This window comes from Urocitellus parryii, chromosome 11 (genome assembly GCF_045843805.1).
Source record: "Urocitellus parryii isolate mUroPar1 chromosome 11, mUroPar1.hap1, whole genome shotgun sequence".
NCBI classification, from domain to species: Eukaryota; Metazoa; Chordata; class Mammalia; order Rodentia; family Sciuridae; genus Urocitellus; species Urocitellus parryii.
In genome coordinates, this window is record NC_135541.1 from 78,751,210 (window position 1) to 78,769,683 (window position 18,474).

Consider the following 18,474-nt stretch of genomic DNA (forward strand, 5'->3'; position numbering starts at 1 on the left):
AGAGCAGGTGATGGAAGTGTGGATTTGATGCTGCAGGAAAGAGATTTTTGTTTTTGTCTTGTTATTGGCAGTGAGTTGTTATAAGTCTACAGAAGTAGAATGGGGGTGGTACTGGCAGAAAGCCTGAAGGGAGGAGGCAGCTAGGAACCTACTGATAAAACCGAGGTGAGAAGCAATAATCTCTAGATTGAGAGGTTCTGGTTAAAAGGGCAAAAATATAAGACATGGAAGAAATACTGTTTGTAGTGGAAAGGAACTTGAACTGATGAATCATTGGTTGTGGGAGAAGAACCAGGAGAATGAGTCAAAGGCAAATGCTAGACAAAGAGTCTGGGTGATTGGTGGGGGCGGGGGCTCTTTTAACCAAGAGTCAGAGGCTTGGAGCGGGTTAATGTTAATTTTATTTTGGAATCATTTTATAATCCTGCACACACTGCAAGATAACTGGAAGCTCCCCAGGATATTACAAACCAGAGCTGGAGTCATTGCTCAAAATAAATGTTCTACTGAGTTGCCCGAATGAGAAACTCAGGAATCATCACAGATTGCTCCCTGTGCCTTGGCCATATCAACTCCAGTGTTCCCTCAGGCTCCAAAACATCCCACCTCCCCAATCCCTCCTGGAGATTCTCTCCTCTCTCTGTGACATTGAGGTCTGACTTTTGCTATGTTATTTTCCTGGGTCTGCATAAACTTTCTTCACTATCCTAACCTGGAGTTTTCTTTTTCAGTAAATATATTTTCAAAGCACAAATTTTATCACAAGGTGAAAGGGAATGTGAGAAGACAAACTATCATGTATGGAACTTATGTCATTCATTCACGTGGCCATTCACTGAACATATTCTATCTCATTTAATCTTTGTAAATCTAAAGACTGATCTTTAGGGAGGCTCAAATTCACCTCATTTAAAGGAGACACTAAAGCTCAGAAATAATAAAATTACTGAAGGATACAAATTGAACTCATGAAGAAACTGGGCTTCAATAATGCTGTGTTTTTGTTTTAACTCAGTTAAAGTCTGACAATAGATCGCTCACATTTGTAAGCAAAAGCCCAGATTATTCTTGTAACATACAAGGCCATTCAGGATACACTGTCTCTGTCCTGTTCCACCCCACCTCTTATTACATGTGCTGGAGGACCAGTACCATTTTAGGAGGTCATGCTCTTTCATGAACAAGCTGCACCCTGTGTCTAGTTGGGCTCCATGCAGCCAATGTTTTGAAGCATTTCATGTTGCCTTTGTGCACTGTGCTCTTTCACCCTCATTCCAAAACTTTTCAAGTTGAAATTCCACCTTCCCTTTTTGGATTTATGTTTCATCCCAAACTTTATCTCCTGAGTACTGGTACTTGTATCATTACCTTTGACCCTCTGCAAAACTCTTCGCCTGTTTTTCTCTTTTTAACTTGTTATCTATGTAAGTACATGGATGATTTATTTTTTTGGATATTTGTTTCCTGCACCAAGAACAATGCCTGGATTAGAACAGAGACTCAGTAAATGTTTATTTTATGATGGAAGAAAGGGAGAAGATGTTTAAGGGAATAATAGAACTGTTATTGTCTTTCTCCTAAACCAGACTGTAACTCCCACTGGAGACAGGCCATGTTTATTGGAACTTCCTTGTACCTCCAGTTCTTGGCACAGTGGTTGTTACCTGTAGGCACTCACACTCACAAACTACTGTGAATAAACGCATAAATGCATGTGTAGTCATTATATGGTGAAAGCATTGATTTTGCATGACTTTTTCATGAAGTCCCTTTCCTAGGCATGGGGGAATGTTCCATGAGCCATCTTGGAATGTTCTGAGTCTGTACAACGCAAAGGTCTTGAACACAAGGAGGATCCACTATAGAGCTCAACCCTCACCACAGGGTTCTCCACCTGGTAGGTAGCTAGGAAGGTGCTAGGGTTATAGTTTTGACTTTGCAAGGTGTTAGGGAGTTTTCTAGAGACTAGAGGGAGGGAAGATGGCAGCAGCCACAGTAAGGTCAATAGGAAGGCTGATGAGATGCTGGAGAAGATGTTCTGGCCTGGGAAGCTGAAGCACAGCAGTCACATCTGGTACCTGTGCTCTGAAATTTTGACTGTTGGTGTGTTCTTTGCCTTGCCTGGGAATACTTTAAGATTTGCTTAAGGTGGTTTTGTTTGGTTTGTTTCTTTAAAACGTTAGCCAGTTTAAAAATGCGGAGAATGAAAGCGAGGAAAAGGTTTTGGCTCAAGTGTGGGCTCTTTTTCAGGAGGCCACAGGATGTCTCTAAGAGCAAGTGAAAGGTGTTAAATTGATAAGTTCAGCTTAAGGCTATTTCTGTACTTGGATAAAATTTGACCCAAAGTGGCCTCTGGATATAGTGAACTGTAACCTAGCTTGATATATAAACAAATTGCAATATAATCTATAGGACTGTACCAAGGAATGGAATCTAGCCATTCACAGCAGCTGAACCTTCAGCCAATCAGAGGCTGAACACTGCCAAAACATGACCAAGGCACTGTTCACTTCCTGTTCCCTGGGTATAAATATAACCTGTACCCATGGTATGTTGGGGCATTCTGAACCAACTTTGGTCTGGGATGCTATCCAGTTTTAGAACTTTTTTTTTCTCAAATAAGCTTGGTTAATTTTAATGCAGAATTTTTTTTTTCTTAACAGAGGGTGGTCCTAAGACTCCCAGACCTTGAGATTCAGAATGAGTGATATCACCAAAAAACAGAAAAACAAAACAACAACAACAACAACAAAAACCTCCACACAGGCACAGGATGTAGAATAGAGATGAGGTCATGGTTATTATTTTACCACAAGAGATTCCAGAAGAAATAACCTACTAAATATGCAGGTGCATAAGTTGTGCTTAAACGTTTGCTCACTAGAAAGATTCAAATACATTTTTTGGTTACTTACTGGTTATTGAATAGTGGAAGGAGATTGAGGAAGGACGGGTTAGAGTGAGAAGCAATTCAAATGCAATCAAAATGGAAATAAAGTATTTCTTATAAATTATAATGTGTCCATGCAAAAAATATGCTTTGATTTATAGTCTCTACAATTTGTCATCCAGGTGAAAGTTATATACCTACAATTATAATGAATTGATACACTCTAATATTGAACTCAAATACATTTTTTCAACCACCAGAACTTATAGAAATGTTCCAAGGTTACTTTAAAATAGGAATATGGATGGCAGGCTCACTTCGTTAGAATTCTCTGCCCTCTATGGTGAAATATGACTTGAGGTGGCATTTCCTTGGAAGCTCTCCATAAATTTTTAGTTATTGAAATGAAATGACCCTCCTCACAAGCAGGCACTGTCAGAGCACCTGTGACTTGCTGGTTCCTGGAGATCATGGGGCAAGGCACCAGACTATTCTGGCACTGTGCAGATATAAATATTATATACTCCAGACATAAACTGCCCCAAGGAAATTGTTTAAATATCCATACGGTCCAGTTTTATATCTATCCAGGGAGGACTGGTTTTAGCCCTGATCCATTTTATCTGAAAATATTTTATCCATCTTTAAGTGTAGAATTATTTTTTTTTCATCCCCCAACCTGACATTAAGCAGAACATATATGAGAGGTGAAAGAAATGAATGACTTAAAATATTAAGTATGATCATGTGATATGCCACATTTAGACAAACTCAGTAATTCCCTCTTATATTTTCCTATAGGCAACTTTTCATGTTAATTAAAAATCTAATAGTATCTACATAAATTTGACTTACCAGAAATACTGCTATAGATATTCCAACCAGAAAGCCTGCTATCACATCTGACCAATGATTTCGATATTCTGCTACTCTGTTGAGTCCAGTAAGAAAAGCCAAACACATTAATCCCAAGCATAGAACTGGCTTGGCAAGTCTGGTTCCTTTGGCTTTGATTGTGTTGGTAATGTACATCTGAAAGAATAAAAAAACATGACCTTCCTTGATGGTATTTTCTTTTTTTATATGCATAGCATATTGTATGTAGGTACACATAAATATTACAGACATATATACAACTATATGGCTCAATTAATGTAGTTTAAGAATTTTTTGACTGAAGTTTCATTAAAGCACAATTTAAGATTAGATATATTTAATTTTACTTACTTGCCATGACCATTTCTTACTATTGGCCAATTATTATCACCTAGGAACTTTGAGCACAGATATTCTAGGTAGCCTTTTTGAAAAGAAAAAATTGTTAACATACCTTTTCTTGTATTATCTGAATTTACATTTTAGCATGATCTTAACATTTTTAGAAGGGGAAAACTGATAATGTCTATAATGTTTTCACTGTTATATGTCATAATGAAAGGACACATGCTGGATAAAATCAGAACTGTGAATATTGCTTAAAAAAATAAAATGGAGCAATTTCCAACAAACAGATGTTACTTTGAAGAAGGAATTTAAGAGTCAATACAGTGCCAAGGTCTGTTTTTATGTTTTTATCTGAAATGGTGAAATTACTTTCTGTAAATTTATCAGCCAAAAATTAGGATAACAATAACAAAAAAAAATATGATGGAAATGTATCAGCTAACAAATAGATACTTACATTTTTGGCATGTTCACACACATTAATGAAGAATATGTAGTGTTACTTGATTGTACTGAATGAAAAATTATGTGCCACCATACTCAAGAATCATTTGTTCCTATTCCTAATCTGACTTGCTCTAGAGTTCACCTGCTCATATTTAAATCATGTATGACTTCATAAGCAAATGTGATGACTAAAGGTGTCAATTACTATTATAGTCAATAGGAAAGTAATTACAAAAGAGATGGCTTTACCAGCACAATCAAATTTTATGGTTTTAATGTAAGTATGCAATAATGATAACATGCCCAGAAAGATACGTAAAAATGTATATAATCACATGACTATTGCCATGAGTTGAATAAAAAATGCATTTGCCTAGGGGAGTAAACCAAATGTTTAACTTTTTAGTTCACAGCAACCATTTTAGAACACTATGAACTTTTGTAATTATCTTTTTTTGTGTTTTTCCTCTCTCTAGGCAAAGTGTGCAGCCCTGTTAGCTGCCAGAAGAGGCAGTATGAATATTTAAAGAGTACAAATGATACAATTTTTGTCTCTAGCCAAGTCTTAACCCTTTGCAATCTATCCTGGTTCCCAATATTTTAAAGGGAAAAAAACCCCAAGAAACTAAATAGTCCCCATGTTGGCCTGTGACCTTCAAAATTAGTTCTGTATATTCAAAGCCAGTGCTCAGTAGAGCTTTATAATTTCAGTTACAAGGATCAGTACATAGGACAGGGAAATAGGAAGAGATGAGAAAGAGAAAAAGATGGTTTTGTCATTCTAAATGTATTCAAGAGCTCTGCCTACGTGACTACCAAGGCAGGGGTATCATGCCACATCAAGTTTCCAGTGATGAAGCTAATGCAGTTATTCCTTGGATGTCTCCTCTGTATGAAGAGAGAGTGGAATTTGGACTGCTTGTAAGATTTCCTTTAATACAGTTAGAGGACTGATTGATAGTTCCTTACCTTAGCCTTTCTTCACATCTGTCAGAACTTTAAAGATAGCCTATCCTTACTAAGACAAAACAAATATGGTCCTGTGGAATAATATTAATACCACTAATATTAGTTATAGTCATCATTTAATGAGTGACCACTATGCAGGGAAAAATTTTAAACATATTACATTATCTTATTAAATTCTTTTTTAAAAATCCCTGTAATTTAGTTACCATTGTTACCTTCTTCATCTTAAAAATTGGAAAACAGAACCAAGGTAAAGCTTGTTATGAAGAGTATACAGCTTGATTATTGGGATGGCACTATTGAGAAAGAAGAGATATAAATGGAAATTAAGGGGAAGATATTTAGGTACTTAAGCACCTAAGTATTTCTTACTTTTCCTTTCTTCTTGATTTATTGTTGAGAGCAATGGTTGATGGACAAAAGCTGAATATCAGTAAATGTAAGAGAGTTGGAATTAGAGACAGGAGAAACAAAGCCACGATAATATCACAGGAGTGAGGTTACATTTATACTCCACCCTTAGCAAGAAATGGGAAAGTAGGATAAGTGTGGTTCATGTCCAAAACCTCTTACAGAATCTATATGACTTTGGTAAAGGCTTGCTTTGCCTTATCCCCAAAGGCCATCTCAGATACAGCTTAGCCTTTACCTGTTCAAATTGTGGAGACTCATAGTAACCTGTGATCTTGTACTATAATGTACTGAAGTTTCTCCTAAACTGCCTTAATGATTTAAACAAGGCTTATATGGGACCCAAAGACACCATATGGCCACTTTCAAAACGAATGAAAAAGATTTTATATCAGAAAAAGCCTGGAATTTGATGTTTTTTTTTTTTTTTCTCTATCAGATCCCACTTCATGTCCAGATGCAAAGGGAAGACGAGAAGGTGACTTAATTTCCAGGGTTATGAGAATTTCAAGTTACAGATTTTTTTTATTAGTGCATTTCAATTATACAGAGTAATGGGTTTCATTGTGCATATAAATTATGAAATCAGCATAGATGCCTGTCAACAGAAGAATGTATAAAGAAAGATTTAACTTGAAGGCAGATCATAGCAGTTATTTATAATGCACAGATTTTTCTGGAGCATAATCAGCTAGCATGGATATAACAAAAGAAAAATTAGAGTTTTCACTTGTACTTGGCAACTCTGTAGTACTTTATGAATCCAAGTGCATTTTAACCAGGCTAATTGTGTTATCTTTACAGAAAGTCTATTATTCCTAATTTGCAGAAGAGGAAATTATGGCATAATAATCTATTAAGTGAGCTGGATACAGGACAGGAATTTATTATTTATGCTTTCTTGGTTTTTAATTCACTTATGAAACCATCTTGATTAAGCAGATGTCAAAATGTAGCTTAAATAAACACAAACAGAAAGATGATATGATTTGAGCAGGACAGTATTCACTCAGTCCTCAAGGGTCAGTGGAAGCTCACTGCCTTACAAGCCAACTCATTTAGCCATATTAGTAGTTCTCAGGCACCTATTCCATAAATAACTATTAGCACTAAGGTGCAGAAGGATAAAGTTGATCATTTGCTGCTTGTTAATAACCTGGTATATATTCTTGCACATTTTTCTCTTTGTTTATACAAATATACAATAATTAACATACATACCAAGGGGCTTTGCATATTTGTTTACTTTGACTAAAATATAATCATTATGTCCAAATTATATCTGTCATGTGAGTTAACTCACTTGTTATAATAAAGATCTATATTTTGAATAAATTGAGAATCTATTATACTATTTATAAAACAATACTATTATTAAAATAAAATTTTTAAAAACCCAAATGTTTGTTAAGCATCTCCTGTGCATCAGTGTTGAGTTTCTTCAAGAAGGCAGCTAAGGCTTGATTTTGAAGAATAAATACTACAGCTCCAGGTAAGGGGAAAGAGGGCCAGGGGAGCTGTCCTAGACACAGGACAACATACGTAATCCTGTAATGTGCTCTCAAAGAACCCTGTCTGTCTTCTATCAGAGTGCTTCCCACCATCTGTGGTTATTATTAATTTTAGTTGTTTTCTTCATTAGAGTGAGGATATAGAAACCAAGTCTGGGTTCTTCAGTGTATGCCTTGTGTTTTGCACTGTGCCTGACCCATAGTAAACACTAGATAAACACTAGATTTATTAAACAAAAACATGAATTAAGGGAAATGCAGATATTCAAGGGAAAGAGCATAGAATACTTTCTTTGTATCATTTTTCACTACCTGAATCATGTTTTCCATTTGCATGTACCTATGTTTAATCATTCTCTTCACTAGAATAGCCAATTAGCAGAGAACTTCTATCCATTCACTAATCTCCCTGATATCCATAGAAGATCTTCTACATAGTAGCCACTCAAAAATTATTAAATGAATGAAGCAGGAATGGCATGGTTGGGTGACAATAAATTTTGAACTCTGATTGTCTGAAAGTACTTATCACTCTTGAAAGTACTTATTGTCTGAAAGTACTTATCACTGTTATTATCTTGCATACGTATTTTTTTTTACTTGCTGTTATGATTTGGATATGAGGTGTCATCCAAAAGTTCCTGTGTTAATGCAGGAATATTCAGACATGAAATGATTGGATTATGAGACCAGTAATCCATCAGTCCATCTTAGTTCAAGTGGACTGACTGGGTGGTAACTTGTAGGGAAATGGGGCATGGCTGAAGGTGAAGGAGGTGGGTCACTGGGGGGTGTACCCTGGAAAGGTTCATCTTCCCTAGGGCCCCTTCCACCTTCTCTCTCTACTTCCTGGTCACCATAACTGGAGCAGCTTTCCTCTTCCAGGCCCTTCCACCATGATGTTCTGGCTCACTTTGGGCCTAGAACAATGGAGCTGGTCCCCATTGGACTAAACCTCTAAAACTGCAAGCCAAGATAAGTTTTTTCCTCCTCTAAGATTTTATTGGCAGGTTTTTTGCTCACAACAACAAAAAGCTAACACACTAGCTTGTCTTTGTCCTCTTTGTCAGGAGCAATGCTTGGTACAGAGTAGGCACTGGTGCTAGGAAGAATGTCAGCCCCCTAAAGATGTCCATGCATTCATCCTAGGAACCTATTTTGGGTTCCATACTATTTCCTTTGAATGTATTCTCTAATCAAACACGTCCTTCAAAGTACAGAATCTTCCCTGACTGTAGTCAGAAAGAGATATGGATATGCAATCGTACTGCCTGTGAAGATGAAGAGAGGAATGCAGAGATAGCTCTAGAGCTGGAAAAGGTGACCAATGAATTCTTCCTCAGAACACCCTGAGGTTTGCAGCTGGATGACAACTTGACTTTGGTCCAGGGAGACCCATGTTGGACTCTGAGATACAGAACTCTTATAAATCTGTGATGTTTAAAATCACTACATTTGTGGTAATTTGTCATTATGTCAATAGAAAACTATTACACTCAATTATCTATTTAATGTGTAACTGAATTAATATTTATAAAGATGTTCCATAGGAAGAGATAACCATGGCATAGTGATTAGGAAATCTGCTTTGGAACCAGAAGGATTTGGGTTTGAATCCCAGCACTGCCCCTGTGTGAAGTGTTCAACTCATGTAAGGTTATGTAGGTATCAAATGCATGTGATCATTATAATACTGCCACATGGTGTTGGAAGGACTAAATTCTAGGGCAAAGGTAGAGTACTGAGTGCAGTAAGATCTACAGTGAGTTCTCAGGAACTGTAGGGGTTAAGTCAGAGCCAGAACATGAAAACATAACAGGCCCAGAATCTTCATACTGGGGGCAGAACCTGGCGAATGAAGATTGGTAGGTTTAAGATGGTCCCGTAGCTGAGCATTTGGAGGACTTTATTCCTTCTCTTGTTTTCATGCTTCTTCATTTTTCACTATGTTATTTTGACATTTTTCTCCTTTTTTAAATACCGCAACTGAAATTATCCATAATTGTTTATTTGCTGGTGATTATTATGTACACTTTTGTCATTTACCTCTTTCTTCCTACAGATTCACAAGTTAGATTTCATCTATTGATGTGAGAATAATGCAGTGGCCAGATTCTTCTGCAAAACAGACACTTTAACATATGTTCATCCTTCTCCAAAAATTCAGAGCCCCAAATTAAGCTCTGCAGAATACAGATCCTCTTCCCCACCCAGAGTCAGGTGGACTGTTCCGTATTGCACTCTGTACTTTACTCAATATCTTAGCCAGGTTAGGACTGGATTATCTTTAAACTGATCTCTTAAATTGATAACTTTGATTAATACAATCTAATAGATCACATAACTTATTTTTTTAAAAATAACCTCATAACATTATTGGTCACATTTTATTTATATCTATGGTGGTATAAGAAACTAAGTCTTCCATGACTTCTTTACATGGATCAACGCCTACCTATTTTCCCTTATCCTGGACTTCTGAGACTCTTCAAAAGATGAAATTTCTTATTGCATTCAAAACAACATCCCACCCTGTCAAGATCACTTTCAATTTTTACATTGATATCTGTCATATTAGTTTTCTGGTTTATAGACAGATTTCCCCCAAATAAGACAACATCAAAGATGTGATCCTCTGGCACTCCAGTAGAGATCTGTTTGCAACTTGGTAAAGTGACAGTAAAAAAAAAAAAATATGAGGGGTTTATTTACCAAGCCAATGTGCAGTGTTCTGGATGCCTTATCATTGCATTCATACCTGATATTCTTATCCACATTCCTAGGTTTTCCAGACTGCTATGCAAAGGTATCTGATGGTGCATGTAATAACAGTTATGATGGAAGGCACTGCAATAGTGGAAAGACCAAGGATTCTAGAAAACAGATTTGTATTCACATAATTCAGACCTCTCAGGGGAGGTGGTGATGGTAGTATAATAAATGATAGTATATTGAAGTGTTGGGGCTCAGAAAATTATACACCAAAGCATAGCATTTTGGCATTCTGAATACTTTGAACTAAAGGAAATTAGAAAATTAGAAGGTTTCAGAAGCATGATTTCTCTCTGACCTTTTCCTGCCCTCCCATCTCCCCTCTGCTTCCCCCTACCCCTGAAACAATGCATAGAAATCAGAATTTTTCTTCCCCAAGGTGGGTCATAAAACCTAGAAAAGTCATTATCCCCCTTATACCGTGAAGACCCTCCTTACAAAGGGGTCCTGGCCCATACCATAAAGAAAGGAATACTGCTCAGAGACCAAGAAGAATCTAAACAGAGTCTGTTTCATTAGATCATACCCCTCTATGCAATCACATCTACATGGTTGTTTATTCTGCACTGAATCTCAGCATAAAAATAGACTGTTTTCCCTGAATCACTGGGTCCTCAGTTCTGAAGTCTCCCATGTAACTTAAAACTTTGATTCAGTACAATTTTTATGCTTTTCTTTTTGTGAGCCTCTCATTTGTTATAGGAACACTGTCATGGGCCTGAAGATAGATGAAGAAAAGTATCACATCTTTTTGCCCCCTCAGAAGTCATGAATTGAATTTACTACATTCTGGATTATATAAAGCCTGAAGCTCCTCTATTTTCCATAGTGGATCTAAACTTCCTTGTGAGCACCTGCCTTTCAGAGTAGGAACAGCATGGGAAAGGAAGAATCCCGAATACATTCTCAGCTTTCCTCTTTTTCTCACTGTTCCTTTTCTGGCAGAACAACACAGGGGTCTAGATGGAGGCCTGCGAGGTCTCATGGCTGAGGTGGGGAGGCAACATCAGAGCAGTGAACGGAGGACTCTGACAAAGTGCTCTCTCTGTCTTTGTTGGCCTCTGTTGCTTGTGTGTGTCGCTGTGTCACTGATACCCTACTGACAACCACTACTCCTGTGTTTGTGGCCCCAGGCTGACTTGATCCATCTCAACTCACAGATGAATTCAGGCCCTTTAATCTCCAGCACTCCTTCTTTGTAGTCCCAGGTGGGCTCTGCCCTTTCAGCTCTGCTGAGTCATGGCAGTTGTCCTTTCTGCTTTCTGACCTACCTGCCACGGAGGCATATGGAGAGGGGAAGTTCTCCCAGTTTCAAACTAGAAGTGAGCTACAAGCTCCTCGACATTCTGCTAGATTCAATGACCAACTTCTTTCTAAAGTGTTCACAGCTGCCATTTTGCCCTCCTCCCCCTTTTCCTCTCCTCCAGTCTCCTCCCCTCCGCTAGGCTGGTGGTGTCATCCTGTACCTTACATTAGGTCCAGTGTTCTTTCTATTATGGGCACAGAGTTGAAGGTTCCCAGTGAGTTTGAAATATCAAGCACAAACATCCATTTTCCTATTATTGAAAATACTTAGATCTTCACATTTTGCTTTTGATATGTAGAAGTAGCTTTGGAATTTAGAAGTCCTTGTTCTTTCTTGACAAGGCTAGCCTCATTTAACACTGACGTAAATGCCAGCTTCTTTTTCTGATTGTTATTGTCTCTTGTCGTCTTCAGACCTGCCCTTCTCCGAGGCACTGAATCCAATATGATAGCCACGAGCTGTTGTAGATACTAAACAATTGAAATGTGGCTACTGCCACTGTGGTACTAAATTTCCTATTCTGACTGTTTTCAATTAAGCTTAAGTCTCAAAACTAGTACTTATTACAAAACTTTTTAAGTATTTGAAACTAATTATGTGTGTATATAAATATACACACACACACACACATACATATATATTCACACTGTAAATTTTATGAAATCCAAATGCAGATCAAGATCAAGTATTTCAGGTAAAAATTTAATACTTAATTAAGATGTCAAATATATACTGGATTTAGAAAACTGAAAAAAGGAATAAAATACAATTAACTTTAAATTGATACCTGTTGAAATGATAATAGTTTGGATATACTGGGGAAACAAAATGTATTTTTAAAATTAATGTTATTTCTTCTATCTTTTATAATTGTGACTATTAGAAAAGTAGTTCACTTCATATTTCTATGGGACATGCTGACCTAGTTGAGTGCATCAAAACTTAAGAGAAATGAAAAATAATCAGTAAATGTTCCCCAAATATTTCAATCACTTATTGGTACTTTATATTATGTGTCACATTGTTTGGAGTTAGTAACTGAATCTAAACAATATTTTAGGATATCTGTGCTTTGTCAGACATTTAGCTGTATCTTTTTTTTATCTTATCTATCTATCTATCAATTTATTGCCCTTTCCAATAGCATATTCTGTAATAAAATATCATTATGAAGCTATTTTGAACCTTCTGACTTAAACTATCACAGTCTATATTTTTTCAGATTCTAATTATCATAATAGTTACTTTTAAAACAATTTTACCTTCATTAAAATTAACCAACTACTTTGTATTTTATGAGTTTAACAATCTGGGTTAGAAGGTCAATCTATCCCCATGACCTTAATCAAATTACTAAACTTCTGAGAATCTTAGATATATCATTGGTAAAATGAAAATGATCATAATATTCACTTTGTGGGATTTAGCATAGAAATCACATAAGGAGTGTCCACTTTATTACTGTCACAGGGTATGTGAAGACTTTTGTTTGCTCTGTGACTAGAATAAACAAAGAATTGAAATGATTTATTTGTATTAAAACTAGGTATTTGCTGAGAGAAATAATAAATTCAATTGCATAACATGGGCATGGAGATAATGGTGCTTATTGTATTTGAAAAATGAAGCACAAACATCCATTTTCTTTACAATATCCTTGATGGGTACCTAACAAAAGATTACATCAACAGGAACACAGAATTTATCCTGTAGTTGACGTCCTTGAATGGGTAACATTAGGGAGTCACAAATGTGATGTAAGTAACAACAGCCTCAGTGTTCAGGACCAGCTGGTACATGCAGTTAAGATCAGAATACGCTCAGTAACTCAGCTGCCCTCAGCACAATGGCCAATTGATGGTTTGGCTGTGAATAACAGCTCCTTCATCACTGCCTCATTTACCTTATCCTTGAAGTGCAGCCCCAGCTGATTTCACATGGAGACCGTTTCTCTCCAGCATGACCCCCTGATAAGTATATTGCACACCTGATAAGTATACTTCATCAGGAAGAAGAGCAAAAACACTTTCACTGGACATTGTCATCTATGAAATCAAGAACAACACTTACTTACCACTTAACATTCGTTTTCCATACACCAGATAAAAAGTAAGCTGATATTTACATAAAAATAGGCTGCTGTCTTATTTCTTCTTCTGATACAATAAAAAGCAAGCTCTGTGACATGTGAGGAGTTACGTGCAAGCAAAATATATTTGATTGCTATGATATCAAGACTGTCGCCTCTGAGATTTTAAATACCCTGACTAGCAAGTAAGGAACTAAAATTAACACGCAAAAAAACCAATCTGTAAATCTGTAAATACTATAAAAATATGCTCTCGACAATTGGATGAATTGAGGGATTAGTTTTGGCTTACTATAAAGGCAAATGAAATAAGTAGAACCTGAAAAACTACTAAAATATGTAAGCCAAAAATTTCATTTGAATGTTGGGGACAAGAAACTAGTGGTGAACCAGGGAAAATATATTTCAAGTACTTCTGACTAATTCTCAAAATTGTTTGAATTTGCAGGTAAATCTTTAGGACTCAAAATATTTCTCAGATGTTTGTCATCATTAAGAAAAAAACTATAGTTAATTATGTTGTGATTACCTTTATACATGATCTTTGAATGAAATATACTATATAATATATAATACATATCCATATGTCACCTAGAATCAGAGAAATATACTGTATAATATATAATACATATCCATATGTCACCTAGAATCAGAAAAACTAGATTTTAGATTCTGAATACTGTCTTAAATTATAAAATAATGAGAAAAAATCAAATCTTGAGATGATAAATATACTATTGCAACAGGGAAGAGAAGTGTGTGCTACAAGGCTTTGAGTCTCATGGTCACTGTGGAGTACATCTGAATAGTGCCAAATGAAGGTTTGAAATCAGCAAGAAGTACTTCATCGATCCTATAATCATTACTATAAGTATCATACATATTTATGGTGTGACAGTTCATAGGAAGTCTTCAGATTTGAGAGTCTGCTTATAGATATTTCTGACCTTATTCCTAATCCTAACTGGGTAATAAGTAAAGATTAGATGGTTTCTGGAGGGACTCTACTTCCCCTCTAAGGGTTTAAGATTTCCTTCTTCTATTTCCCAATTTTCATTCAGCTGAAAGTTGCATAGATCCACCTATGAGCCTTTACCTAGTTTCCTACTCCTCTCAAGAATGAGGATGTGGGAGAGGATGAACTCCAATAACCTCTTCTTCTACACCCACCACCTTCTACCTCTCACACCAAAAAGCTATGGGTTCAGAGGACCCAGGCTGTCAAGAAGTCAAAAGATACCTCTGCTTTCCTGCCTCTCAAATCATATAATCAGCCTCAGGCCAGTTGTTGGGGCACAGGGATGAGATCCTTCTCATTTTGCTACCCAGTATTTTGTTCCCATCATGAAAAGAGTTGTCATTTTTATATTTTAATAATATATCTCCTTCTCCTTTGCTAGCTTATAAGGGATAGAAACGTCCTTTGCACTTTGTTTATGTGCCTAGCATAGTATTGGTTCACTCACAATAGCTAGTTAATCCTTAAAAATATTAATATTTCTGAATGCTTTGTAAGAGTCCAGGGATAGACTAAGTGCTTTATATGTACTCAATTGAGTCATGCAAATAATGTCATGATGTTGGTACTTACAACTAGTCACAGGAAGGTTAAGTAACTCACCTATGAACTTAAAGCTAACAGGTGGTGAACCAGGGATTCAAACTTCAAGCAGTTTGGCTACAAAGCCCATGCTCTGTCAGAATGCTACACACAGTACAGAAGTCACAGAAGCCATTTCTGCTTCAGTCTTAAGGCAGGTGGGGCATGAGAACTCTTTGAGTAGAGGCAAGAGCATGCTCTAAGGAGGAACTGGGGGACCCGAAAATAACTGAGTGTGTCAGACTGAAGGCTGTGTGGGTGGGGGCTGTGGGTGATACAGAGAAAAGAGTGGCAGGAAATCAGTCCAGAAAGGTTGATGGGGCCGGGTTTCAAAAGATTTTGTGTGTTGAGTGAAGGAGTTTGGATTTTCATTAAAAGGAAAGTGGGACAACATTAAAGGGTTATGAGAAAATGACATTGGGGATTTTCTAAAAACCACTCTAATTAATTAACAAATAATAATCATGTATATTTGTGGAGTAGAGAGCGATATTTTGATTTATGTATACATTATACAAAAATTCAGTCAAGTCAATTGACCTGTCCATTACTCACCAATTTATCATTTTTTGGTGTGTATGATAAGAACACTTGAATTTTAAAATAATAATTTGGCTGAAGTGGCTCCAAGTGTTGGGTTGTCACATCCTGAACTAGAGTAATGGCTGCAGTTAAGAGCAGATTGAAATATTAAAGAAATTGAATCGCTAGGATTTGTCTTATAATTGGATATATGCTTGCATGTGTCCATGAGTGTGAACTGAGTGGACACCATTGGTGGAAGAAGAAAGTACACGGTGAGGGAGGAGTAAAGCATGACTAGTCCTAGTTCTATTCATAACTAGTAAAAGCAGCTTCTGGTCAGAGCATTTCTATTCTCATCCAAATGGACAATTATGTTCAGACATATATACTAAGAACTGACCTGCCTTCTCACTGAAATAGTACACCCATGGTAGAACCATGGCACTGTTAATAATACATTTTAAATGCATAATGGGTTAAATAGACTTTTGAAACCTGAGCCAGGTGCCAAATCTTCATGTCTGATGTGTTACCAGTTTCCAATAACTGAGTAAAACAACTAGAGTGGACTTCCATAAGGCAGGGTGATAACTGTCTTGTTCCCTACTCTATGTTTAGTTCCTAGCACATTTAAGGAATACAAAAAGCACTCACTGAATGAAAGAAAGGAAGCACTGCTTTGGAAAACTCAACTCGTATCTGTGTTAGAGGGGTAATATCTAAGTAGAACAGAAATATATATGAAATTTATAACAAATTCCACAATATATATAATTTCATGGCTTTTGGGCCTTAAGTACTATGTAAGTTATTTTCCATGTGTATATATCACTCTAAAAAATTTCTTATTTTCCAGGAATCTATTTCTCTTTGAAAAATTAATGAATTTAATGGCTTGGGGTAAGAGAATCCACTTCCTCATCTCTCTCCACCCTGCAGGAAGTGTCCGAATTAAGTGCCTGTTGGGAGTGGATCATGCCCCAGGTAGAATCAGAGAATCTAAGTCTCAGTCCTAATCTGGGTTCATCAGGGTTACTCTGTAAACTGAGTGGTTTATGTTCACTGAGCCCTAGTTTCCCCATTGGTCAGTGTGGAAACCAGCAATGTTTGTTCTGCTACAGCTCTATAACCCTGAACCCTGGAACTGGGAAGCATTCCAGAATTCAGAACATACAGATCTTAGGAGGTAATATGATGCATACTGTTTTAGTCAGCTTTTTCTCTGCTGTGACTAAAGGATCTGACCAGAACAATTATAGAGCAGGAAAAGTTTATTTGAGGGCTCACGGTTTCAGAGGTCTTAGTCCATAGAAGGCTGGCTCCATTCCTTGGGATTCAAGATGAGGCTGAAAATCATGACAGAGTGTGTGGCAGAGGGAAGCAGCTCACATCAAGATTATCAAGAAGCAGAGAGAGAGAGAGACTCTACTCTCCAGATACAAATATGTACACCAAAGCCATGCCCTAATTCCCACCTTCTCCAGCCATACTCTACTGCCACAGTCTGGCTGGGCTAAATAACCGAGAGGTGACAAGCAACTTGAAAGTTGAATAACTACTTTATTGCGAGTGAACTCAGCAGGAACTGAGCTAAAACTCAAAGTAGCGGGCACCCGAGGTAGCAGGAGCCGCTTCTCTGCAGGACAGCAGAGGTACATATACCCAACTAATTACACACAGCTTAACTCAATTAACATCATCTAGATACAGCAGTCAGTCATTAAGGAATCCTCATCATCTTAATGACTCTCTGGCGTTACTTCACAAACCACTCCTCCTGACAAAGTGCCAGGCGCCATCTTGACTTGATTTGCATCCCCAACACTCTACCACTTCAATTACCACTCAGTTAATCCTCATCAGGGGATTTAATCACTGATTGGGTTAAGACTTTCACAACCCAATCATTTTTTCTCTGAACCATCTTGCATTGTCTCACACATGAGCTTTTGGGGGACGTCTCACCTCCAAATCATAACCCACAAACTGCTCATTCTTTCAATGACACCTTCAGGGCATTGCATGATATGCCACACACTCATATCTCTACATCAAAACAGCAAAGAACCGATAAATAGCCTCGCATGAATGTACCAAATAAATCAGGTCAGATTAGGCTTTTCTATCTACAAATAAACAAACAAAAAGTGAATAACCTTACTTTGAAAGGGAAATTTTTTGTTTCATCATGCTTTGTTCACTTTGAGATTTCAGAATTGAGAGAAAAGAATTGCAAAACAGCTGTTTTGAGGACCAGATGAGATAATGACACTCAAGAAGCAAGTACGGAAAATGAGGAGCTGAGTGAGTCCTGAAGCTATATCACTCAATTCAGAAATGTTTTGGTTGAATTGGGAAAGCCTTTCCTTGTGAAGAGGTGACCAGGACTGGGGTTGCCTTCAATGCATGTAGTGAAAACAGCAAGGGCATCAAGGTTTATGGGGTAATGTGTATTCTGGGTAGTGTGAATAGACCCATCTGATGAAGCTGGAGAATCCTGGTTTGTTAAATAAGTAATCAATCCTGAAATTATTCTGAAAGAGAAGGACAGTGTCTTACTTGCTTGAAATGCCAGAGGAAAACTTGTTGGGCTAATGGAACTGCTCGGGCTCAGGGTGGAAGACAGTATGCAGATATCCTCGGGTCTCACCAGGTCGGCAGAACCCCGAGACAGGGGAGTTAGGGGACATGGATGTTTGGCCACAAATAAGGGATAAACTTCCAATGAGA

The 18,474-nt window shown here is 37.2% G+C and overlaps 1 protein-coding gene across 1 annotated transcript in view; it reads right to left on the reverse strand.

The window, feature by feature from the left end:
• The window catches only part of Plppr5 (phospholipid phosphatase related 5), a 105,636-nt gene that overhangs the window by 22,798 nt on the left and 64,364 nt on the right, over positions 1–18,474 (reverse strand). The window contains exon 4 of the mRNA XM_077791434.1: positions 3,746–3,922. Within this exon, the coding sequence (XP_077647560.1) occupies positions 3,746–3,922 (177 nt within the window). The remainder of the gene's footprint in view (positions 1–3,745; positions 3,923–18,474) is intronic.